Source organism: Muscardinus avellanarius, assembly GCF_963383645.1.
Source record: "Muscardinus avellanarius genome assembly, chromosome: 20".
NCBI classification, from domain to species: domain Eukaryota; kingdom Metazoa; phylum Chordata; class Mammalia; order Rodentia; family Gliridae; genus Muscardinus; species Muscardinus avellanarius.
Genome location: NC_137806.1, coordinates 20,256,041 through 20,282,038, shown reverse-complemented (window position 1 = coordinate 20,282,038; position 25,998 = coordinate 20,256,041). Strand labels below are relative to the sequence as shown.

The 25,998-nt window shown below is 42.4% G+C and overlaps 1 protein-coding gene across 2 annotated transcripts; it reads left to right on the top strand.

Annotated features, from left to right (window-relative positions):
- Window positions 1–1,011: 1,011 nt before the first annotated feature.
- Window positions 1,012–25,918, top strand: SEC61A2 (SEC61 translocon subunit alpha 2; the record flags this gene model as incomplete). 2 transcript variants are annotated; one of them, XM_080716934.1, is made up of 11 exons in its annotated part: window positions 1,012–1,074; window positions 2,773–2,838; window positions 6,754–6,832; window positions 12,249–12,380; window positions 12,504–12,613; window positions 18,477–18,630; window positions 19,568–19,728; window positions 20,029–20,226; window positions 23,310–23,501; window positions 24,650–24,726; window positions 25,732–25,918. In XM_080716934.1, the coding sequence occupies exons 3-11, from the start codon at window positions 6,772–6,774 to the stop codon at window positions 25,916–25,918; spliced, it is 1,272 nt and encodes a 423-aa protein (XP_080573060.1). In that variant the 5' UTR covers window positions 1,012–1,074; window positions 2,773–2,838; window positions 6,754–6,771. The 2 variants fall into 2 exon arrangements, with proteins under 2 accessions (XP_080573060.1, XP_080573061.1); XM_080716935.1 differs by lacking the exon at window positions 2,773–2,838 and having other exon boundaries at window positions 1,015–1,074.
- Between the last annotated feature and the right edge of the window lie 80 nt (window positions 25,919–25,998).

Sequence of the window (25,998 nt, the reverse complement as noted above, 5' to 3'; positions counted from 1 at the left end):
GCATATTATATATTGGCAAAGGATTAAAGCTTGGGAGATTGACTTCACCTTCCAGTTGTCTAGAAGGACTTAAGCCGGAAGACCAGGCTGGGTACAGAGCCCAGGACCTCGTCCCTGCTAGGCAAGTGCTCTGCCACTGAGCTCTGTCCCCGACTCTGACAGTGTCTGCCTTTAAAGAATCTTGGTTTATCTTATGTTTCCATAGCATTTAGAGTAGTCTGGGAAAGCTATACTTTGCAATAAAAAGTAATTGTCATTCTCTGAACTGATTCTTGTACATAAGCGAGGACTTTATTATCATTCCCTGGAGGATGATCAAGCAGGGACGTGTGGTTTACTGAAATGAAGCAGCGATTGTGTACTTGGAGGTTAACTATAGGGCTGGGGGTTCAGCTCAGTGATGAGCATTGCCTAGCAAGACCCTGGGTTCTGCCTTCAGCATTGAAAAAACAAAAGATAAAGAAAACGTTAACCATAGAAGGAAGCATAGGTGGTTTTTATCATCTTTTCACTTTCAGTGAATTTTGGCATCTTGCAGCTTAAGTCAGTGCTACAGGTTAAGCCCATTTCCTATCATACTTAACTCAGTGGAGAAGGCAGCTTCTCTGGCCCTCCTCTTACCTCTGTTTTCTTCTGTAATGCATTGCATCGTGAGTACCACAGTAGGCCACATTTACTCGTTTTTGACACCGTGATGCTCTGAATGACTCCTTTTCTAGGTATGTAAAAAAATTGGATGCAAGCCTAAGGAAGCAAAGTCATGGTAAAAGGATACCTGATTACTTTGCTTCTACAGACCGGCCCTCAGACCCGTTGGACTCTTTCGTCTCTTGAATTCTGTCCCCTCCTTTATATACTCATTTCGAATGGAGAGCATCATAATTATTCAGTTTTTTTGGGGGGTGAGGTAAATTGCTGTTAGGAATTAAAGAACATTTGTAATTAAGCCCCTAAAAAGATACAGTTAAAAAACTTTGACGAACATTTGTTTATTATTTTTTTACAGTCAAATTTTTAGAAGTTATCAAGCCTTTCTGTGCAGTACTACCGGAAATTCAGAAACCTGAAAGGAAAGTAAGTGTAACATTTTAGTAAAATAGAGAGTAGCTAAATGACATATGCTGGTAGGTAAACAAGATTGATTTACTTTCCCCTATGCTTTTCTAGTTGTAGTGGGAAAGTTAATTCCTGCTCATCCTCTTCCCTTGAAAGATGTACAAAATGAATAAAACTAGTACAGATCTTCTTAAGTCTAGGTAGGTTTATTATGCTTTAAAGGTGACTGTTCTAGCCAGGCGTGGTGTTGCATGCTGACAATCCCAGTACCTGGGAGGTTGAGACAGGAGGACCGCGTTCAAGGACAGCCTCAGCAAATAGTGACACTCATTGACCTAGGACAAAATAGGTCTGGGGGTATAGCTCAGAGGTAGAATGCCTTGGTTCCATCTCCAGTACCATGGGGGGAGGGAGACAGTTCTTATCTGTGCATGGTGGCTCACATCCATAATCCTAGTACGTAGGCTGACATAGGAGGATTGCAGATTCAAGGTAAGCCTCAGAAACTTAGACCTTATTTTAAAATGAAAAGGGCTGGGGGAATATCTTGAGGATTGAATGCCCCTGAGTTCAATCCCCAGTACCTAAAATAAAACAAAAGTGTAAGTTGTAACTTTTCCAAGCTGTTTCTTTGAACTGTATGTTAGTTAACATACAGTGTTCTTATGTTGGTAGTGATTCTTTTTAATTCCTGTAGTGTAGAGTGTATTGCGCTCACTAAGGATGAGACCTGCTGGAATATAAATGGCCCAGTCTGCTGGGTAGGTTTTGATGAGTACAGCTGTTTACATAAGTGAATTGCAATTGTGTAAGTGTATACCTCCCAAGCCCGGCGTGGTGGCGCATGATTGTAATCCCAGCATTTGGGAGGCTGAGTCAGGAGGATCTGGGTTCACCAACAGCTACTTAGTGAGGCCCTCAGCAACTCAGTCAGACCCTGTTTCAAAATAAAGAATACAAAAGGGCTGGGGGTGTAGCTTGGAGGTAGAATATACCTGGGTTCCATCCCTAGTACTGCAAAAAAAAAAAAAAAAAAATACCTCACATGTATCAGTTCATTTATTGGAAAGAAAAATGACAGGAATTATTTAGAACATATTATAATAATTGAATCAAATTGTTCTTCCATCATTGTGTAATTTTTGGATATTTAAATTCCAGAAATATTGTTAATCCTAAACTGGCCAGTTCCCAGACATTCCTCTTCAGCACTTTCAATTTCTCATGAAACTAATAGGAATAGGGACAGATAAAGAAACAGGTAAAGCGTTTGTTAAACTTACTGTTTCATTTATTTTTTAAAGAGTGTTTTTCTTTTTTTGTGGTATTGGGGGTTGAACCCAAGGGCATTCTATCTCTGAGCTACATCCTCAGCCCTATCCTTTCCTTCCTTCCTTTCTTTCTTTTTTTCTTTCTTTCTTCCATTCTTTCTATTTTGGTGGTACTGGGGGTGGAACCCAGAGAGGCCTTCTATCTCTGGGCTATACCTATATTCCCAGACCTATTTTATATTTTTATTTGGAAACAGGGTCTCACTGAGTTGCAAAAGGCCTCACTAAGTAGCTGAGGCTGTCGGCAAACCTCGATCCTCCTGTCTCAGCCTCCAGAGTGCTGGGATGGGGCAGGTGTGCACCACCACGCCCGGCTAGGAGATTTTTACTTTAAATTTGGTATTTCTTGATTTGGATCAACCATTCTTTGTGTTTTGTCACACAGATCCAGTTTAGAGAGAAGGTATTATGGACTGCTATAACTCTCTTCATCTTTTTAGTATGTTGTCAGGTATGTAAATATAGGATTACATAAATATTTGTACTACTCTAGGGTCCCAAGTTGGAGAAACATTTTAGTTAATAAATGTACTGAAATGTACTAAGCATTTTATTTTTATCTGAATTATTATTATTATTAATATTATTTTGTGTGTGTGGTGTTGGGAATTGAACCCAGGGCCTCAAGAGTGCTAGGCAGTCTACCACAGAGATACTCTCTTAGCCCTAATCTGAGTTATGCTGATCTCAGAGGTGGCCATTTTTTAAATTAATTAATTAATTTATTTATTTATTTTATAAGGTTGGTTTTTTTTTTTTTTTTTTTTTTTTTTGGTGGTACTGGAGGTGGAACCCAGAGGCTTTCTACCTCTGAGCTATACTCCCAGACCCATTTTATATTTTATTTGGAAACAGGGTCTCACCTTAGTTACTGAGAGCCTCACTAAGTAGCTGAGGCTGGCTTCGAACCTATGCGATCCTCCTGTCTCAGCCTCCCAAGCACAGGGATTACAAGCCTGCGCCACCAGGACCGCAATTTATTTATTTATTTTGAGACAAAGTTTCTCCTGTGTTGCCCAGGCTAGACTCAGACTTACTCTTACCTCAGCCGCCTCAGCAGCTTGGATCACAGGCATAAGTAACCACTGATTCATTAAAAAAAAAAAAAAATTATACCTATTACTGGGGATACTTTCAAATAAGAATTTGTATTGAAATTAAGTACATAAAGTGACAATGTCTCAGGTTGTTTTAAGGATTAAAAAGGATAATTTAGGTGAAATGTTTTGAGGATTTTGAAAAGCTATTGAAATAATGTGTAATAAACTTTTAAAAGCTGGTACGAGGACGTGGTAGAACACATTAGGGCTCTGTTCTTTCCTTAGATTTTGTCAGCTATATTATTTTAGTTTTTTGGTACTGGGAATGGAGCCCAGGGGTATTCTACCTCCGAGTTCCACTCCCAGCCCTATTTTTTATTCTATTTATTTATTTAGGTAGTAGGGATGGAATCCAGGGACATTCTAATTCAGAGCTACACCCCCAGTTAAAGTTTTTTTTGGGGGGTCTGGGGATGGAACCCAGGGGCATTTGGCCTCCAAGCTATACCCCCTGCCTTATTTTTTATTCTTTATTTTAAAACTGGGTCTCACTGAGTTGCAGAGGGCCTCACTAAGTAGCTGAGGCTGTCCATGAACCGCAATCCTCAGGGTCTCAGCCTCCTGAATGCTGGGTTTACAAGCGTGCACCACCACACCCAGCTAAGTTTTTATTCTTTATTTTGTATCTTTGTGTGTGTGTGTGTGTGTGTGTGTGTTACTGGGGTTGGAACCCAGAGGCTTTCTACCTCTGGGCTATACTCCCAGACCTATTTTATATTTTATTTGGAAACAGGGTGTCACTAAGTTGCTGAGAGCCTCACTAAGTGGCCGAGGTTGGCTTTGAACCTGTGCGATCCTCCTGTCTTAGCCTCCCAAGTGTGGGGATTACCAGCATGCGCCAACCCAGATCCTCCTGTCTCAGCCTCCCGAATTTGGGATTACAAGCGTGCACCACCACGCCTGGCTTTTTTGTCAGCTCTCTTGAGCGAGTTCTGGCCACCTGACCAGAGGCTGTGTTCTGTCCCAGGGGCCAGGCTCTGGTTCGGGGTAGGCTATAATCTTCAAATCACCCTGCAGGGTCAGCCCTCATTGCTCATTTCCTCTCAGCTGCTGTTTCTGCTCACTTGAACCACAGACGGGAAGAAGATAGAGATACCTGTGCAATTGGAGTGCTGGGAATTCTGCGGACCCCTGACTTCCCATTGTGGTGGCTTGGAGCAGCTTTGTAGCGGGCCCTCAGTTATCTGGTGTTGTCTTCTTACTGCCATTATGGGTTCAGGTTTATAGTCCTTTTCATGCTTGGCTGCTTTACAGAATTTTTTTCTTTTTCTTTTCCCTTATCTCTTCTCATTCTTGTTAACTTTTAATTTTACTTTTTTTAAATGTGTTTAGTTTGTTACATGCCAGAGGAGGAAAGCTCTGTAATGTAGTTGCGACTTGCCATTCTAACCTGTGCACATCTCATTCGGTTCTCATTTCCCACTTTGGGAACCTTCAGAGCTCATTTTCCTCTGGAAATCCCTAGCATTAACCTTCTCTTTTCCATCTGATCAGCAGATTTTCATCAGAGCATGGACTTTTAAGTACTGTACTATATATTTTACCAAGTTTGTTAAAAGAAAAACTTGAGACAAAAAGTCTTAACAGCTTAACTGGTCATTACAAGTCATGAATTTGGCAGCACTCAGCCGTGGAAGAGGTCTGGAGAGCGCTGATCCAGAGCATCCGTGGGTTGAATGTGGAAGTAAAGACATGGCTTACCTGGCCACAGCTAGTTGTTTACTCTGTTTCTGTATCATCCAGTCAGAGATCTCTATAGAATCTTGCCTGGTTGGCTCTCTGTGATTGGCTGAAACCTTGATTCAAAATTAGTCATGAAGACTAATTTTAATTAGTTTTAGTTTGCCTTCTTGAAGTTCCAGAAGAAACACCCCTGGCTAATTGTGTTCCTGCTTATATTTCTTTAAAAAATTGAAAGTGGTTATAATATATATTACAGTGCAAAGTTTGGAACTCTGCACCTGTGACAAATTCCTAGAAAATAGTTTATATTGTTGCCTATGAATGCGATCCTGTGGTTGTGGGGTTTATGGAGAAATCAAGTTAGAGCAATTTTAATCATCCCCGCAACTACAAGAAAGGATGGTAATGGCATTAATTAGGGCAAGTTGGCTGACTTTTTCTGGACCAGTTCCCATGAAGCAGCTAACCATGGAGGTAATGGCTGTCCCCATTAAAGAAAGTAATTGGACCACTGATTTCTTTACTACCTAGAGAATATTTTGATATAGACTATTCTATACTGCTAATTGGTTTTTGTACAATAGCTTCCTTTTTTTCCCTCACCATAACCAAAGTGTGTCTATAGTTACAGGGTACACGTAAAATACCTGTGCTTCACCAATTTTGCTACCTGGGTAATAAATTCAGGCATCTAGAGAGGTTTTTAGGTTGTTTAAAAGAGCTGGAGCTGGGCGTGGCGGCGCACACTTGTAATCCCAGCATTTGGGATGCTGAAACAGGAAGATCGTGGTTTATGGAAAGCCTCAGCTACTTAGTGAAACCCTTTGTGACTCAGTGAGACCCTGTTTTAAAATAAAGAATAAAAAGGTAAGGCTGGGGGTATAGCTCAGAGGTAGAATGCCTCTGGGTTCTATCCTCAGTACCGAAAAAAAAAAAAAAAAATAGGGCAGGAGGTGTAGCTCAGAGGTAGAATGCTGCTGGGTTCCATCCCCTGGAGTTGGGTGTGGTGGTACTTGCCTGTAGTCCTAGCTACTTGGGAGGCTGAGACATGAAGATTAAGATTTGAGGCCAGTTTGGACAACTTAATGAGACCTTGTCTCAAAATAAAATATAAAATGAGCTGGGAAGCCGGGTGTGGCGGCACATGCTTGTAATCCCCATACTTGGGAGGCTGAGATGAGGATCATAGGTTTGAATGTAGCATCAGCAATTTAGATAGGCCTTCTGCAGGTTAGTGAGACCTTGTTTCAAAATAAAGAATAAAATAGGGCTGAAGGTGTAGCTCAGAAGTAGAGTGCCCCTGGGTTCAATCCCCATTTCTCCCCAGGTCCCTACAAGAGTGTGCTTGCGCGTGTGTGCACACACATGCATGCATGCACGCACGCACGCACACACACACACATACACACACACGCGCGCACAGCTGGGATGTAGCTCAGGAATAGAGTGCTTACCTAAGTGCAAGGCCCTGGGTTTGATTTCCAGTACTTCAAATTTATAAAGCATTTGGAAACATTGAGCAAATACATTATAAGTTCAAAGTCATATAATGAATTTATAAAGTATTTTGTGCAATATTCTAGATACCGCTCTTTGGAATCATGTCATCAGACTCTGCAGACCCTTTCTACTGGATGAGAGTCATTCTTGCATCCAACAGAGGTATGTACTACTGTTTGCCCCCACACTGCTCCTGACAGCAAATAGATTCAGCCTGTGAATTGACAAGTATTTTCACTGTTTACAGGGAGGGAGAGGACATGAGAACAGAAACCCATTGTCTAGGAAAAGGAGCCGACCTGTAAATAGTGACGCCATCACTTGTCACTGCTCTACAAATACAGAGTTCTAGACTTTTCTCTGTCCTTGGATAAGTCTGTCCTTGGGTCTTTTGCAGTGTCGGAGAGGAGATGACGCATTTGACCTGGAGCAGGGTCTGCAGGCCAGTGAGGGAGGAAGGTCTGGGCTAAAGCCGCGAGCCCAAGACTGCAGGCGCAGGCTGGGAAATGGGGGAGGGTGCTAGTCAGTACCGTGGACTTCCTGCATTTTAGGAATAAAAGAATAACAGTTGCCTGTGCATGTGTGTGGTACTGGGGTGGAACCCGGGCATTCCACCTCTGAGCTATCCCCGGCCCTATTTTATTCTTTTGTTTTTATTTGTTTTTAACGTTTGTTTTTCTCACTAAGTTGCTGAGGCTGACTGAGAATTTGCAATCCTGTCTCCATCCCCCAAGTACTGGGATTATAAGCACCACACCTGCCTATGATTGCCTGTTGTTTAGTTTTGTTTTGTTGGTGGTACTGGAGATTGAACCAAGAGGCATTCTTTTTTGTTAAATTCTCAGTACTAGGGATGGAAACCAGGGGCAATCTACCTCCAAGCAATACTCTCAGCCCTATTTTTTTAATTCTTTATTTTGAAACAGGGTCTCTCTGAGTTGCAAAGGGCCTCACTAAGTAGCTGAGGCTGGCTTTAAACCTGCGTAATCCTCCTGTCTCAGCCTCCCAAATGCTGGAATTACAAGTGTGTGCCACCACACCTGGCTCAGAGGCATTCTACCTTTGAGCTACACCTCCAGCCTGATTTTATTTCTTATTTGGGAACAGGGTCTCGCTAAGTTGATAAGAGTCTCACTGCTTGCTGAGGCAGTCCTCCAACCTGCCATCCTCCTGCCTCAGCCTCCCAATATTGAAATTACAGGCATGCTCCACCATTCCTAGCTTGAATTACATGTTTTTTGTTTTTTGTTTTTTGTTTGTTTATTTTGAAGTACTGGGGATTTGAACCCAGGGGCATTCTACCTCTGAGCTACACCCCCAGCCCTGTTTTATTTTGAAATAGGTTCTCAGTAAATTGTAAAGGGCCTTGCTCAATTGCTGAGGCTGGCCTGCAACCCTCCTGTCTCAGCCTCCCAAGTACTGACATTACAAGCATGCACCACCACGTTTGGCATAACTTTCTTATTTTTGCAGTACTGGGGATTGAACCCAGGGCTACTCTACCACTAAGCTACCTCCAAGACCTTTTTATTTTTAATTTTGAGCAGATTTTTTCTTTGCATATACCTTCATATATATATCTGTGTATACTTTAACTGAAAGATCACACATAATTTTTTATACTATTCTGCTAGTTGTTGTTTTTTATTCAATATTTCAAATGAGCTGTCATTCATTGGCCATATGGTGTACCATACAAGGATGGGCTGTGATCAGTCTTTAATCATTTCTTTCATCATAGCGTGTTGAGTTTTGACTGTGTGCCAAGCTTTGTGGTAGATACTAAGAGCAGACCGGTGAACAGGACAGTGTCCCAGTTGTCATGGAGTTTATATTTTCTCTTGGGGATTTAGATGATAAGAAGTATCACGGGTGGGGAAGGATGTGCAAGGAAGAGAACATTCGGGCAGAGACGGGCGGGAAGTAAGAGAGAGGCCCAAGAAGGCCATGTGATGACGGGGAGGAGCATGCTGGGAGCGGCAGTGCAGGGCCCGGAGGCGAGGGTCTGCGCTGTGTGTTGCAGAGCACTGGGATCCGTGTAGCTAAAGGAACACGAGGGAGAGTGAGGAATCGTGGGACGCGATGTCGCAGAGGTGTGTAAGAGTCAGAGCGTGAAAGGCTCAGAGGCCATGGGAAGGAGGATATTTTAAATATGATAGACTTTCAAGGCTCCCATCACACATTGGCTTTCATTTTATATGATGGACATGTAAAGTGACAGTGAAGGTTATTTTATACTTTTGTATTTTTTCAGCCTAGTGGATCTAACCCAAGATCCCTCTCAGATGTTAGAAAGCACTGCACCACGGGCGATGCTCCCAGCCCTGGAATTCTTAAATATAATGAATTTCGAGAAGTTTTAACTGATGACAAGATATATGCACCTAAATTTTCAATAGATAAATTATCTTCCCAAGAGTTGGGAGTGAGAATGTAGCTCAGTGGTACATGTGAGGCCCGGGCTCTAAGCCTAAGCACCTCAAAAGAGCAATTAAAGGAAGCCCTCAGAACACCTCAACACCATCAGAAGCTTGTATTGCTTTTCACTCTTTGCAACAATATACAAGAAAATGACCATTTCAACAGTGGATTCGTTTTTTAGTTTTCATGAATCAGACATGTGAAGTAAAGTTACTAGTGGCTGGTTATGGTCACATGCCTGTAATCCCAGTATTTGGGAGTCTTGAGAAAGGAGGATTGCAGGTTTGCAGCCAGCCTTAATAATTTAGCGAGGCTATCAGCAACTTAGTAAGACCCTGTTTCAAAATAAAAATTTTTAAAAATAGGGCTTGGAGTGTAGCTCAGAGGTAGAGTGCCCCTGGGTTCAGTTCCCAGTAAATCCCTCCCCCCTCACAAAAGGATTTGGACTGAAATTCTGGAAGTTTTTTTTTTTTTAATTAAAAAAAATATTGCTGGCGGGCATGGTGGCACAATCTTGTAATACCATCATTCGGGAGACTGAGACTGGAGGATTGTGGTTCGCAGACAGCCTCAGCTACTGAGTGAGGCCCTCTGCAACTTAATGAGACCCTGTTTCAAAATAAAGAATAAAAAATAGGGGCAGGGTGTGTGGCTCAGAGTTCAAATGCCCCTGGGTTCTATTCCCAACCCCCCCCCCCCCCACACACACACACAAAAACAAAACACTGCTTTTTGGGGATTGATCATGCTTTCTACTACTTAGCTACTGTCCTAGCCCCAGGGAAGATTGCTTTTATTTATTTATTTAGTTAGTTAATTAATTAGTTAGTTGTTATTATTATTATTATTATTAGTAGTAGTAGTAGTAGTAGTAGTAGTAGTAGTAGTAATGCTGGGGATGGAACCCAGGGGCATTCTACCTCCGAACTATACTCCCAGCCCTGTTTTTTACTTATTTATTTTTTTGTGGGTCTGGGGATGGAACCCAGGGGCATTTGACCTCCGAGCTACACCCCTTGCCCTAATTTTTATTTTATTTTGAAACCATGTCTCACTGAGTTGCAGAGGGCCTCACTAAGTAGCTGAGGCTGTCCATGAACCGCAGTCCTCCATTCTCAGCCTCCAGAATGCTGGGATTACGGTGCGCCACCATGCCTGGCCCTCTATTTTTTATTCTTTATTTGGAAACTGTCTCACTGAGTTGCAAAGAGCCTCACTAAGTGGTTGAGACTGACTATGAACCAAGATCCTCCTGTCTCATCCTCCCAAGTACTGGGATTCCAAGCGTGCACCACCACGCCCTGCTGTATTTATTATTTATTTATTTATTTCTATTTTGTGGTACTGGGGATGAAATCCAGGGGCGTTCTGCCTCCATGCTATACCGCAGCCCTATTTTTTTTTTTTTTTGAAGGGGAGTAAAAGGTTTATTGGAAGCAGCAGGGAATAGGGCAAGGGTGGCTGAACACCCCCAAAGGGTCTGGAACTCTGGGTCCAGCAGCTGCCTTCAGGACAATACTTGAGAGTAGCCCAAGCCAATTGCCTTCAGGTGCAGGCTGCTTTCTTCCGGAGTCCGCACGATCTGCCAGAAGGGAATAGAGAAAAGTGGCCAAACACCCCATAGAGGCGGTCGGAACTCCAGGGTCCAGTAGCTGCCTTCAGGGTCACTACCCGAGTGTCGCCCGAGCCAAGTGCCCATCAGTTGCAAACTACTTTCTCCCAGAGTCCACGCGATCTGCCAGAAAAGAGGTGCAGGTCACCCCTAGGGGCCTGGTCAGCCATGATGTCCAGCAGAGGCCTTCAGGTCACTACTCGAGAGTCGCCCGAGCCACGTTCCCTCAGATGCACTCTGCCTTCTCTCAGGGCCAACACGACCTGCGAGAGAGAGAACAGCTCCCCAAAAGGGGAGGGGGTCCCGAGCGGGAAGTCCCCCATACCGCAGCCCTATTTTATTCTTTATTTTGATACAGGGCCTCACTAAGTAGCTGAGGCTGGCCACGAACCTGCTATCCTTGTGACTCAGCCTCCTAAGTACTGGGATTACAAGTGTGCGCCACCATACCTCGCTACAAGATCTCTTTTTAAAAAAAATTTCTTTTGGAGCCAGGCGTGGTGGTGCATGCTTGTATTCCCAGCATTTGGGAGGCTGAAACAAGAGAATTCACAGACAGTCTCAGATACTACTTAGGCTCTTTGCAACTCACTGAGACCCTGTTTCAAAATAAAGAATAAAAAATAGGGCTGGGGCTGTAGCCCAGAGGTAGAATGCCCCTGGGTTCCATCCTCAGTACCACAAAAAATAAATAAATAAAAATAAATAAATAAAAATATTTCTTTTATGTTTTGCTTTTTTTTTTCTGTGTGTGTGGGGGGTACTGGGAATTGTGCCCAGAAGTATTTTACTTTCGAGTAACATGTACCCCAGATCTATTTTTTTATTCTTTTTTTTTGGGGGGGGGTTGTAACTGGGGATGGAACCCAGGGGCCTTCTACCTCTGGGCTACACTCCCAGACCTATTTTATATTTTATTTGTAAACAGGGTCTCTTAAGCCAGTTGAGGATGGCCTCAAACCTGCATGATTCTCCTGTCTCCACCTCCCAAGTGTGGGGATTACAAGCATGCGCCACTACACCTGGCTTATTCTTTATTTTGACTCACTAAGTTGCAGAAGGCCAGCTCATGTTTTGCATTTTGAATTTATAGAACTATATATTTTTATGGTACTTACAGTACTTTTAAATTCAGTGGGTTAAGCTGGGTGTGGTGGTGCATGTTTGTAATTCCCGCGCTTGGGAGACTGAGACAGGAGGATCACACAGGTTCGAAGCCAGCCTCAGCTACTTAGTGAGGCTCTCAGCAAATTAGTGAGACCATGCTTCCAAATAAAGTATAAAATAGGTCTGAGAGTATAGCCTGGAGGTAGAAAGCCTCTGGGTTCCACCCCAGTACCAGCAAAAAAAAAAAAAAAATTCAATGGGTCGTTGCAGGGTTGTGTTGATAGATGAAAGCTTTTCTATTTTTTTATAGCAGTTACTTAATGGATGAATGTCAACATTTAAACACGTTTCATTAAATATCATTTGGGTCTGGTAGGCTTCTAAATTTACCTGTATTATGTGAGTGGTAAAATTGTTTACTTTGCCCTTCTTTCACAGGAACATTAATGGAGTTGGGCATCTCCCCAATTGTAACATCTGGGCTGATAATGCAGTTGTTGGCTGGAGCCAAAATCATTGAAGTAGGAGACACACCCAAAGACAGAGCCTTGTTCAATGGAGCCCAGAAACGTGAGCACTGATGAGTTGAAAAGCCTTTTCCAAATCTGAGATTGTTACGGTGAAGATGATTTCTCTAATCTTTTTTAATCTGTGGTTGTAAGCATGTACTCCTTTTCCCCCAATTTTTGTCAGTATTTGGTATGATCATTACCATTGGGCAAGCCATTGTGTATGTGATGACGGGGATGTACGGGGACCCTGCGGAAATGGGTGCTGGGATCTGTCTTCTCATCATCATTCAGGTAAGAATTCTAGATTTCATATGCAGACAGTAAAACAGTTTGATCCTTTTTTTTCATTTCTAATAATTCTTTAGGCAGTTGATGCATTAATTTTCTTTTGATTATAATGTTTTGATATCTGAAATGATATGTGTAAAATGTGTTGGTGTAAAAATTAAACTTTATTCTAATAATCTTATAGGTATGCAATGTAAAGAATTTAAGGATCAGCTACATTTCATCTATTCTAAGATACCTATTTTTACATTTGGATGTCTCAAAAATCAGAGTGTTTTCAAATGTTTTCAGGAAAATCTGTTGTGACTTATTATTTAATAAAAAATTACTTTGTATACAGAAAGGGACAAAAAACCAAGCTACATAATAAACATCTTTGCCTAAAATACCTTTATAATAAGCAGAACATAAAATTTATTGATAGTAAAGTATTGTGCCATCGATTAATTGGCAGTGTTCTTTTCTTCTTTAGTGGCACACAAAATAATGGTATTTAAGTGATATCTTAGCTGGGTGTGGTGTCCCACACTTGTAGTTCCAGTACTGAGGAGGCTGAGACAGGAGGGTTGTGGTTCAAGTACAGCCTCAGCTACTTAATGAGGCCTTCTGCAATTCAGTGAGACCCTGTTTCCAAATAAAGAATAAAAAAATAGGGCAGGGGTGTAGCTCGCAGGTAGAATGCCCCTGGGTTCCACCCCCAGTACCGAAAAAAAAAATTGAATATATATTATCTTAGTGAATACCATATATGCACACATACATATATTCCATGTGTTTTTTATATTTATTTATTTATTGCAGTACTGGGGATGGAACCCAGGGGCATTCTACCTCCAAGCTGTAAACCTAGTCCTATTTTATTTTATTTTGAAACAAGGTCTTAGTAAGTAGCATATGGCCTCACTAAATTGCTGAGACTGGCCAAAAACCTGTGGTCCTCCTGTCTACCTCCAGGCTACACTCCCAGACCTAGTTTATACTTTATTTGGAAACAGGGTCTCACTAAGTTGCTGAGAGCCTCAGTAAGTAGCTGAGGCTGACTTTGAACCTGTGTGATCCTCCTGTCTTAGCCTCCCAAGTGCTGGGATTACAAGTGTGCACCACCACGCCCAGCCTTCCTTGTTTTTTTTTTTTTTTTGCGGGCCTGGGGATGGAACCCAGAGGCATTTGACCTCCAGGCTACATCCTCTGCCCAAACAGAGTCTCACTAAGTTATGGAGGGCCTCACTAAGTAGCTGAGGCTGTCCATGAACCGTGATCCTCCTGTCTCAGCCTCCCAAATGCTGGGACTACAAACGTGCCCACCACGCCCGGCTTGGGATGGCTTTTCTAATGAGAATTATTTAGTCTTTGGAATGGGGCAGGTTTTCCTAATGGGTCTGATACTTGGTCTTTGGTAGCTTCCTGAGCTCCATTGTATTTCCATTTGGGATAAGGTTCATTTTCCTTGAGGAATAACCTTATCTTTATTTCTCTCTTTCCAAATGGCTTGCTTGGCAAGTTTAAAGCCGTTGGAATTTGGAGGGTGAGGAGGCGCGTTGGACGGAAGCTGGTGCTCTGGAGACTGGTTTTTGCTCTCTCTCTGGGCTCCAGATCTGGAATACTAGTAGGCCATTTGTTGCCTTATTTTATTTAGTGGTCAATTCCAAGGCCTCTTGCATGCTAGCTAAGCTCCCTACCACTGAGCTATATCCCCAGCCTACCTTATTTTTGTTTCTTTATAGCATTTGCTTTATGTAGCCCATAGTTTAAAATACAGCCTCTGCTTTTGGTACTGAGGATGGAACCCAGGGCCCAAAAATGCTAAGCACACACTCTACCACTGAACTATACTCTCAGCCCCCAATCACCCCTGGGGATGGGACCCAGGGGCATTCTACCTCTGAGATACACCCCCAGCCCTATAGTTTATTCTTTATTTTGAAACAAGGTCTCAGTAAGTTGCTGAAGCTTCATTAAATACCTGAGGCTGCTCATGGCTGCTCATGAACCTCGGATCCTCCTGTCTCAGCCTCCCAAGTGCTGGGATTACAAGTGTGCAACACCATGTCCAATTCGCTCTGATTTTTTTTAAAAGAAATTCAGAACTGGCATCTAGCTCTTAGAACATTATGTATCAGTAAAATTTCTCTATTGCTTTCCTAAAGGTATACTTAGATACCTAAGGAAACTTAGCAGAGGAATTTTGTGTTACTTGGTTAAGGATTGACCCATGATAAAGGCAGATATGTATTTAAGTTGATATAAAATGGCATGAAGATGTTTTGATGCATATTTTCAGTATTCAGAAATCTAAAATAGTGATAGTCCAAGAATAAAACAAGGTGAATATGGACTGTCTTGTTTGCATAAATTGTGGTATATAAATACTTTGGTTAATTTTTCTAGTGTTACTCTATGAAGAATTATGTCATATTAGCTCATGGGTTGACAGTGACCCATTTGGGTCTTTTTAAGGCATTGCTAATGTTGAAAATTTATGGATGTAGGCTGGGCTTTCTGGTGCATGCCTGTAACCCTAGTTTTTGGGAGGCTGAGACAGGACCATTGCAGGTTCCTAGCCAGCCTCAGCAATTTAATGAAGCCCTCAGTAACTTAGACGCTGTTTCAAAATAAAAAATAAAATAGGAGTGGGGGTGTAGCTCAGAGGTTGAGCGCTGCTAGGTTAAATCCCCAATACCACGAAATAGAGACAGAAAGAGAGAAAGAGGGAGGCAGGGAGGGAGGGGGAGAGAAAGCAAGGAAGAAGAGAGAGAGAGAAAGAAATACGTGGATACACTGAAGAGCCCTGGTTGGGTCACTGTGTTTTTACCTGGAAACATATTATGAAAACTGCTTGCATTCTCTTTTTCTTTTTGTGCCTCTGGAGATTGAACCAAGGGGCATTCTATCTCCCAGCTGAACCTGCAGCCCTGTTTTCTTTTTATTTGGAAACAGAGTTTCTCACTAGATTGATGAGAGTCTCACTACTTGTTGAGGCTGTCCTTGAACCTGTGATCCTCCTGTCTTAGCCTCCATAGTACTGCGATTACAGGTGTGCACCACCAAGCCCGGCTACCTGTTCGCATGCTCTTATGGAAGGTATTTCTCATGTCCTACTTTGTCTTTTCTCATTTGCATAAACAGTGTTTTCTGCGTTGTCCAGGGGAAAAGTTAGTTTTGAAATTTAAGTAGTAGGTCTTAAGGTTCAAAAGAGGAAATCCCCACAAATAGGAAATGTCAGTGTGTGTGGCGTGAACTGGAAAGGTGAGTTTGTATTGTGAAAGTGTGGTTTGTGCACGTGCATGCAGGGCTGAGATGGGGCGTGTTTCTTTTGCACCACCGCAGCCGCTCACGCCTGCCCTGCGGAGGAGCGCGGCCCCTCCTCACTGCTTCACGGGCTGCGCTCTCCTTTTCTCACCCGTTTTTCATGGGCGTGCATGAGTTTACCTTCCTTTACTTTATCCCCTTAACTGTAAAAACCACTTCTTATTGAGATCTCTTTTTAACCTTTTCCTCCTGTTGGACGGGATGTGCATGACCACTCTATAGGCCCACTGTTCTGAAGGGGGGTCTGGAGAAGCTGTGTTTACGAGCTGCTGTGTGAATCTGGACAGGCCATTTATCAGAGCCTGTGTGTGTATAGGTTGCTTGATAGTTTGGGGACTGCATGGGGATGGAGTATTGTCTGTTTGTTTGTGGTACTGGGGATTGAAGCCAGGGGCATTCTACCTCCAAGCTACACTTCAAACCCTGTTTTATTTTTATTTTTGAAACAGTCTTGCTAGGTTGATGAGAGTCTCATTATTTTGCTTAAACTGTCCTCAAGCTTGCAATTCTCGTATCTCAGCCTCCCAAGTACTGGCATTACAAGCTTGCGCCAGCAAGCCCGGCTTTTGTATTTGATTTTATTTATTTTTTTATTTTCTGATACTGGGGTTCAACTCAGGGGCATTCTACTTCTGAGCTCTACCCCCAGCCTTATTTATTTGTTTGTTTGTTTGTTTGTTTGTTTTGGAACAGTGTCTTGCTAGGTTGATGAGAGTCTCACTACTTAATGAGGCTGTCCTTGAACCTGTAATTCTCCTGTCTTAGCCTCCCAAGTACTGGGATTACAGGTGTGCACCACTACGTCTGGCCAGGTTTCGCGACGCCTAGCTGGGTTTCTGTATTTTTGCCTGGGGTACTTATTATATTATTGTGACCAAAGCAAAATCTAGTAACATTTCCTAATTTATTTGTTATTTTGTCAAAATATCAAACTTTGTTTTCATACAGTAATGAGTTAGCATAATCTCTTATGTAAGTTTTAAGAATCGTGCCCTTTTCCCACTTCATTGAAAGTCAGACTAAAAGACTGTAAGTAGACAAGGCTTTGAACATCCACTGAAATGGCAGGAAAGGGAAAGACAGTGTACAAGGCGAATGTGCCCTCATGGTCCACTGTGGTTCTTGGAGCTCCCTGACAGGTGATGGTGGGATACAGTGAGTAGTGATGGCAGCTTCAGAGCTGGGGGGATTAAGTGCCCTCCTCGCTCTGTAGGTGGTGCCTTTAAAGTGGGGACTGGCTGGGCATTGTGGTACTCGCCTGTAATCCCAGGACTTGGAGGCTGAGACAGGATGATCTCAGGTTGGAAGCCAGCCTCAAGCACAGCTTAGTGAGGCTTTCAGCAAATTAGTGAAACTCTGTTTCCAAATTTTAAAAAGTAGAGCTAGAGGTGTAGCTTGAGCTGAACTAGGTTCAATCCCCAACAAAAAATAGAATATAATAAAACAAAATAGGGCAGGGTGTGGTGATGCACGCTTGTAATTCCAGCATTCAGGAGGATGAGGCCGGAAGGTCACAGTGCGTGGACACCCTCAGCTACTTTTTGAGGTCCTTTGCAACTCAGTGAGATCCTGTTTCAAAAAGTAAAAAGACTAAAAAATAGGGCTGGGGGTGTAGCTTAGAGGTACAATGCTTTCATTAAAATTTTTTTTTCTTAATTTCTTAACTGTCTTCTATTTACATTCAGTATTTATCACTATAAGTAAGAATGAATTTTTACATTGGTTAAAAATCTATGTACATATTCATAGTGTGGTTTACTTTCTGATTAATCCTGTAGATATTATATGTTGTATATATGTCATATAAAATATAAAAATATCAACATAGTTCTCAGACTTACGCTTTAAATTATAATTCATCTAGCCTTTGACTTACTTGGAGGAATTCAGAATGTTTTCAGTTCTTGTTCTCTATTTAGATTCTTTAGTTGTGATAATTTTGTTTAATATGCTTTTTCAAATAGGCCGTATTTGGAGGGGGGAGAGGGCACTAAATACAGTCTGAATGTATACCATTTTCAATATGTTCCACATTAAAAAAAAAAGATCATGCAGCTTATAAAGTTTTAAAGTTTAATCCTGAGCAGTCTGACAATTTTGAATCTCTACATCATTAATAGATAATATATTTTCTTCTCTGGATCATGATTTTATTTATTTTTTGAAGTTAGGGCATCCATCTTATTTAATAGTACAACTTCCCCAAATATTTAAAATTGTGATTACCAAATATGTAAAATTAAAAGGAAATATGCCCCCCAAACCCCCCAAAACAAATAGGCCCTATTTAAACATTTTAAGGGAAACTGTTCAGATGGTGTAAATGTATTTTAAAAGTTGAAATGTTTGCTTTATGGTATAACAGTATCTAATCCTGCAATTTTTTTCAGAATACGCTTCTGACTAAAGCAGGTCAAAAGCTGTGGGCAGTGATAATGGTGATTCTGTGACAGTTAGAGCTGATCATTGAAAATGCTCGTGCTTTGAAGTATCCATGGCGTCGTCTCCCTTCTTGGGTTTATTCTTGCTCTGCTTACGTGCATTTCTTTCCCCACAGTTGTTTGTTGCTGGTTTGATTGTGCTGCTGTTAGATGAGCTGCTACAGAAGGGGTACGGCTTGGGGTCTGGTATCTCCCTCTTTATTGCCACCAACATCTGTGAGACCATTGTCTGGAAGGCCTTTAGCCCCACTACCATTAACACTGGCAGAGGTACATGACCGTGACCGCAGCTGCACGGGTTTTGCTGGATGGGTGCTGAGAACGAGGCCGTGGCGGAGCAGTGTGTGGCGATGGCCGTTGTGCTCTGCTCCCCAGGGGACGGTGAACGCGAGTGGACCAGAACAAGAGTAGAGACGTGTGGGGTGTGCGCAGTGCTACTTCAGAAAGAATGCATCTCAGTGCTGGCCTGTGCTCACTCGGAGGGCAGGGCTTGCACACAGACCTTATGACTTGTTTGTTGGCCTTGCTTAAGCCGTTGCTGCAGAAGTCATTCATCTGGCCAGCTGCAGTGTCCCAGGGGATGAAGTGGTTGAAGCTTCCTCAGGTGGAAGGATGTTGTTCATTGTGTCCTCAGGGACTCCTCACACTGGACTTCACTAATTGGCTCTGTAAGAGCGTCTGAGTTCTGAAAGAGTTCATTCTGTGTCTCCCCTTTCCCCTTCTCCACAGCTCTCAGTTTTCTTCCTATTCTGATTAACATCTAAACTCTGATCCCAGCCTTATCAAAAGAGTAATGGCTGTTTATTAATGTTCTTGGTACACTAAATGTAAAAGCAAGCTTCATAGAATAACATATATCCTTCGATTCTGGCATTTTTATTCTGCTTTGCTGCTGCTTTTTTACGTTTCCTAAAAACACTCCCTTCCTTTCCCCAAAGTATAAAGGAGAGGCAAATCTTTATGAATGAAATATTTGCTTCACTAGATTCTACTAGGGATTTTTTTTGCAAAGAATAGTCTTTTGAGAAAACTTCAGGCTTCTGCTGAAAAGATAGATTTGCCTCATGAATCTAAGTCTCTTTAGAACCCACACACGGTTTCTGTAAAGCAAACACTGATGAATTCTTTTGACTCAGTTTCAGGTTGTTTTGACCTTTGGGACAGTTTTGGAAGCACCATCTCCAGTTCACGCCTGTCTTGTTCCCAGGTACTGAATTTGAGGGCGCAGTCATAGCTCTGTTTCATTTGCTGGCCACCAGGACCGACAAAGTGCGAGCTTTACGGGAGGCTTTTTACCGGCAGAACTTGCCCAATCTCATGAACCTCATCGCCACGGTTTTTGTGTTTGCTGTTGTTATATATTTTCAGGTAAGTGTAACCTTTGCACGGGAACAGGTGGGATGTGGATTTTTATTTTGCTCTTAAATAGGAGAATGACATTTGAAATATGTCTACCATGTTAACATTTCAAGATAAAGTCCAGCAAATAATTTTGTGCTTTGCACTGCAAAATGTTGGTAGTTATGAGATAGAAAAGAAAGCGTGTGTCGCCGGAGCAGTGGTTTTGTGTGCATGTGTCTACCTGCCCCTGCTGCTCCTTGCTTCCCCTCCCAGGCCTCCATCTGTAGGGGTGCGGTCAGTTCTTACTCCCCCTCATTTGTTTTTCAGGGGTTTCGTGTTGATCTGCCCATTAAGTCGGCGCGGTACCGCGGGCAGTACAGCAGCTATCCCATCAAGCTCTTCTACACCTCCAACATCCCCATCATTCTCCAGTCGGCTCTGGTGTCAAACCTCTACGTCATTTCCCAGATGCTGTCTGTTCGATTTAGTGGCAACTTTCTAGTGAATTTACTAGGACAGTGGGCTGTGAGTATTTTGTTTTTAATGTTTAATTGTTTAAAGTTTATTATAATTTGCATTCATGGTTATGTTTTTTATATTTATTTATTTATTTATTTATTTATTTATTTATTTATTTTGTGTGTGTGTGTGTGTGCTGGGGATGGAGCCCAGGGGCATTCTACCTCCAAGCTACACTGCAGCCCTATTTTTTATTCTTTATTTTGAAACCGGGTCTCACTGAGTTGCAGAGGGCCTCACTAAGTAGCTGAGGCTGGCCGCGAACCCGGATCCTCCTGTCTCAGCCGCTTAAGTATTGGGATCATAGGTGTGTGCCACCACTCCTGGCTATGGATTAAATTTTGATTGGTTTTAAATGTTTTAATCTAACAGTATGGCCTATAATCTTTTTTGTGTGTGAGTCTGGGCATAGAACTCAGGGGACATTATACCTGTGAGCTATACCCCCAGCTCCGTTTTTTATTCTTTATTTTGAAACAGAGTCTCACTGAGTTGCAAAGGACTTCACTAAGTAGCTGAGGCTGTTTGCGAACCTGGATCCTCTTGTCTCAGCCTCCCAAATGCTGGGATTACAAGTGTGCGCCACCATGCCCGGCTCATACCCAATAGTCTTAAAATCATATAAATATATACTTAATTTTAGCCAGGCGTGGTGGTGCACGCTTGTAATCCCAGCACTTGGGAGGCAGATACAGGAGGATCGCACAGGTTTGAAGCCAGTCTCAGCTACTTAGTGAGGCTCTCAGCAACTGAGTGAGACCCTGTTTCCAAATAAAGTATAAAATAGGTCTGGGGGTGTAACCTGGAGGTCGAAAAGCCCCTGGGTTCCATCCCCAGGAACCCTTCCCCCAAATACTTTATTCTTTAGCACTTATATATAATGGTAGGACTTGCATTTCACCAAAAATAGTATTTTTTACACTAATTCTTAAAATGTGCTCATTCTATACATTGTTTTCTTAATGTGCCAACTTTTGCATTATTTGCTGTAGTTACTCATATCTTCATACTTTTAATGACGGTAATTTAAAATAATTCAAGGTTTGGGGGAAGGGCACAAAGCACAGTCTGAATGTATGCCATTTTCAATATGATCCACATAAAATAAAAAAAATTAAAAATCAAGGTTTAACAGAAATTAACTCTTGAATGTTATTTGAAGGAAACAGGATTCCTTTTAACCATAATACTGCTTTCCATCCAATTCATAGAACTGCGATTAAATATTGTATTCTGGCCATTATTTATTTTTTATTTTTATATTTTACAGAACATTCTACCCAGGAGCATTCTACCTCCAAGCTACACCCCCTGCCCTATTTTTTATTCTTTATTTTGAAACGGTCTCACTGAGTTGCAGAGGGCCTAAGTAGCTGAGGCTGGCCTCGAACTGTGATCCTCCTGTCTTAGCTTTACGAATGCTGGGATGACAAGCGTGCGCCCCCACGCCCGGCTGGCCATTATTACTACAAATCCTTCATATTCTTTTCATCAATCCAGCTATGATTTTCACTGTGATAATATTTTCACAGTAACAAATGCATTGAGTAGTTGGTTTGACATAGATTATGTTGTAATCTTGACTAAGATTCTTTTTAATGAGAATTATGGATAAATTTAATTTTGTCTTTAAACAGAGCTTTTTATCTGTGATTAATTTTACTAGTAGCAAAATCTTATTTGAAAATTGTAAGTTCAGGCCAGGCGTGGTGGCGCACGCTTATAATCCCAGCATTCGGGAGGCTGAGACCGGAGGATCGTGGTTCGCAGACAGCCTCAGCTACTTAGTGAGGCCCTCTGCAACTCAGTGAGACCCAGTTTCAAAATAAAGAATAAAAAATTGGGCAGGGGGAGTAGCTTGGAGGTCAAATGCCTCTGGGTTTCATTCCTAAACCCACAAAAAAAAAAAAAAAAAGAAAATTGTAAGTTCAGGAACAAATGTTCTAACAATTTTACCCTAAAATTGTTTTTCTAGCCTATCACCTAAACTGTAATATGAACAAATACATGCAGATCCTATTTCCATTACTATAAAAATCCAATTATTATAAACATTTATGTAAAGATTATTTTTATAATAAAATACAAACATTTCAAGTTTAGGCAGTGTTTTCTCCCATTATTTTGATTGCATTCTTTTTTTATAATGCTTTCCTATAACTCAGACCCTAAATATAATTATAAATTATACTTAATTATAATTATCTTTAAGAAGAAATACTTTTTCTCTATGTTCAAAATACCTTGTACATAATAATTGATACTATGCAGTTTTTAGGGTTTTTTTGTTTGTTTGTTGTTTTGCAGTACTGGGGATGGAACCCAGGGGCATTCTACCTCTGAACTATACCCCTGCCCTATTTTTTATTCTTTACTTTGAAACAGGGTCTCCCTGAGTTGCAAAGGCTTCACTAGTACCTGAGGCTGGCCTCAAATCCGGATCCTCCAGCCTCAGCCTTCCAAATGCAGGGATTACAAGCGTCGCCACCATGCCTAGTGGTGCTATACAGTTGTAAAGAAGTGATGGTAGGAAACGCGGAACTTAGTCCCAGTTATACAGGATCATGGGCTACAGGGCTTTAAACTTAATGTTTTTCATCTTCTGAAACTAAACTTTGCTCAAGAAATGAGTTTATAAAAATTAATTCTAACTACCTTTAGCTCAGCTATCGTAAGGCTATTGGGAGGCTCAAGCCAGAAGATCACTTGAGCCCAGGAATTTGGGGCCAGCCTGAGCAACATAGTAAGATCCTGGCTCAGAAAAAAAAAATCTTCAAGTCTTCAGAGTGTAGGTCAGTGAGTACAGTGAGTGAGCAGAACGCGGCAGGCCCTGTGTTCATCCCCATTGCCAGTGTATCTTGACAAGTGAGTTGGCCAGTTGTCCTTTTTCTGATTTTTAAGGTACTGGTTATTGAACTCAGATGATTCTACCTCTGGGCCTGTTTAATTTTTTGTTTTGAAACAAGGTCTTGCTAAGTTACCACGGGCTGGCCTCAAACCTGCAGTCCTCCTGTCTCAAGCGCCCAGGTAATGGGATGACAGGCGTGCAGCCCAGGCCCGGCTTCATCTGCCCGTGTCTTGCCGTGCAGGATGTCAGTGGGGGCGGGCCTGCCCGCTCCTACCCCGTGGGCGGCCTCTGTTACTACCTCTCTCCCCCGGAGTCCATGGGAGCAATATGGGAGGACCCCGTCCACGTCGTCGTCTACGTCATTTTCATGTTGGGATCGTGTGCATTCTTCTCTAAGACGTGGATAGAGGTGTCTGGTTCTTCAGCCAAAGATGTAAGTATTTGGTTTACTTAAAGATAATTTTTAAGAATTCTTAATGTTTTAAGTGTCATAGTGGTAATTGATATACTTTCTTTTATAATTTATACGTTGTTCAGTTCATATATTTAAAGATGCAACATCTCCATCTAGCTAGGAATTGTTTCTTGGAAGGGACATTTCCTTTTTTTTTTTTTTTTTTTTTTTTGTGGTACTGGAGATGGAACCCAGGGGCGTTCTACCTCCGAGCTATACTCCCAACCCTATTATTTTGAAACAGGGTTCACTGAGTTGCAAAGGGCCTCACTAAGTAGCCGAAGCTGTCTGTGACCCACAGTCCTCCTGTCTCAGCCTCCCAAATGCTGGGATTTCAAACGTGCGCCACCGCGCCCAGTTTGAGAAGGTTCTTAAGATGGTTTTTGATCTTCTAAAACTCAACTTTGCTCAAGAAAACCTTTTTTTTTTTTTTCTTAGACTTTAATTTCTTTTGAGGTGGGGCAGATCACTTCTCAGGAGCCACAGACAGTTTAGACTTCTTCGTGCCCTCCCATGGAGTCTCTTAGATATAAAAAGTGTTTATCACCTCCTTAATGGGGCGGTGGAGAGGCAGAGCACTCCTTCCTTCCTACTTCTCTGCTACTTCTGCCAGTCTCCTCAAGAAGCCTCTTTTATTGACAAGTTTAAACAAAGCATCTGTTAATGCCGAGCTCAGGACACACAGAAAGCATCTTGTAATCCAGAGCTAAGGACCGCTCAGCACACATCAAGGGCAGACACAGTGTAGGGAGGAACGTCCACCTGGGCTCATGCCTGCCTTCTGGCCTTGCGCCCTCCCGTGTGCAGGATTCTCTCCACAGCTCACTGTTTCTGCTGCCCAGGCAGCCTGACTGACCTCAGAAGCTTCACCCTTGGTCTGCAGCATCCAGGGAGAAGCTGGCTCAGGCTGCGTGTGAGAAGCACCTGTGTCGGGCGGTTGACGTGGAGTTGGGAGCGCTGCGGGCACTCTTAGCGCTGAGCCTGTTTGCTCAGGAGTGATAGAAAGGATGTGGTGATGGCGCCACACTTGTATTTGCTTTGTGTGGGTGGAAAGCGCTTACACAGCATCTTGTCGGTGGAAGACGGTGGATGTTAAGAGTGTGCTTTTGAAAGTTGTTTCTTGGCAGGTGGCTAAACAGCTGAAAGAACAGCAGATGGTGATGAGGGGCCACAGAGACACCTCCATGGTTCACGAGCTGAACAGGTACGCTCAGCGGGCCCCACCTGCACGTACAGGAGACCGTGCAGCTCAGGCCTTTGTCACTGTTTTCTCTTTATTGACTCAAACTCATATTTAAAAGGAAACGTCTTCTACTCCATCAGAAAACGGAAATTGAACACTGGGTCCCATCTCCAGTACCACACAAAAAAAATGTATCAACAAATCTAAGGTCACACGATTTCTTCCTGTTTTCTCCTAGGAGTTTCAGTTCTGCACTCACTTGGAGTTGATTTTGTTTCTGGGTTATGACTGGACTCCAGGCCCTTATTTCCAGGTGCACGTTCAGTTGCCCCAGCACCATTTGTTGGAAAGGCTCTAGTGTATTCATGTAAATTTGGGTTCATTTAGACACTCGTGAATGTTGCAATGAATCTCCAGCTTCAGGAGTTACCTTCATCTTTGCATCTCCTACCTCCCCTAGTCTTTTGAGTATTTTAAGTAAAAACCCATTTTTAATCATTTTCCAGATAATTCTTATGTGCAGTTATGAATTACTATTAAAGAGGAACATTGAACTTTTTTCTATTAATTTGTTGATACTTAAAGGGTTCTGAAATTCACTTTTCATCCCACAAGAGGGAACTAAAGGTTACTTGTTTAAAAATAGTAAACATTTAAATTTCAGTCCAGGATTCTGATCATGCCTCCTTTCTTGGCTATTAACCTGTACGTGTGTGTGTGGCGCTCGGTATTAAACCCAGGGGCATTCTCTCTCCGAGCTACACCCTCAGCCCCATATTTTTGTTCTTTATTTTGAAACAGGGTCTCACTAAGTTGCGGTGGGCCTAAGTGGCTGGGGCTGGCCACGAACCCGGATCTTCCTGTCTCAGCCTCTCAGGTACTGGGATTACAAGTGTGCACCACCACACCTGGCACCTTTTTTAATTGGGGAGTTAAAAATTGTTTACACCATCAGTGTCTCATTACCATGTCGTGTTGTATCCACCATCTGACGACCTGCGTCCTGACCCGGGTTTTGTCTTCTAGGTACATCCCCACGGCAGCTGCGTTTGGTGGTCTGTGCATCGGCGCCCTGTCTGTGCTGGCCGACTTCCTAGGGGCCATCGGGTCTGGCACTGGAATTCTGCTCGCAGTCACTATTATTTATCAGTATTTTGAAATATTTGTTAAGGAACAGGCTGAAGTGGGTGGGATGGGTGCTTTGTTTTTCTAAATGTCAAAGATTTGTGTGTGTGTGAAAGGGAATATTCTGACACATTGCTTTTGTCGAGTGATGCTGGTTCTCCTTTCCTT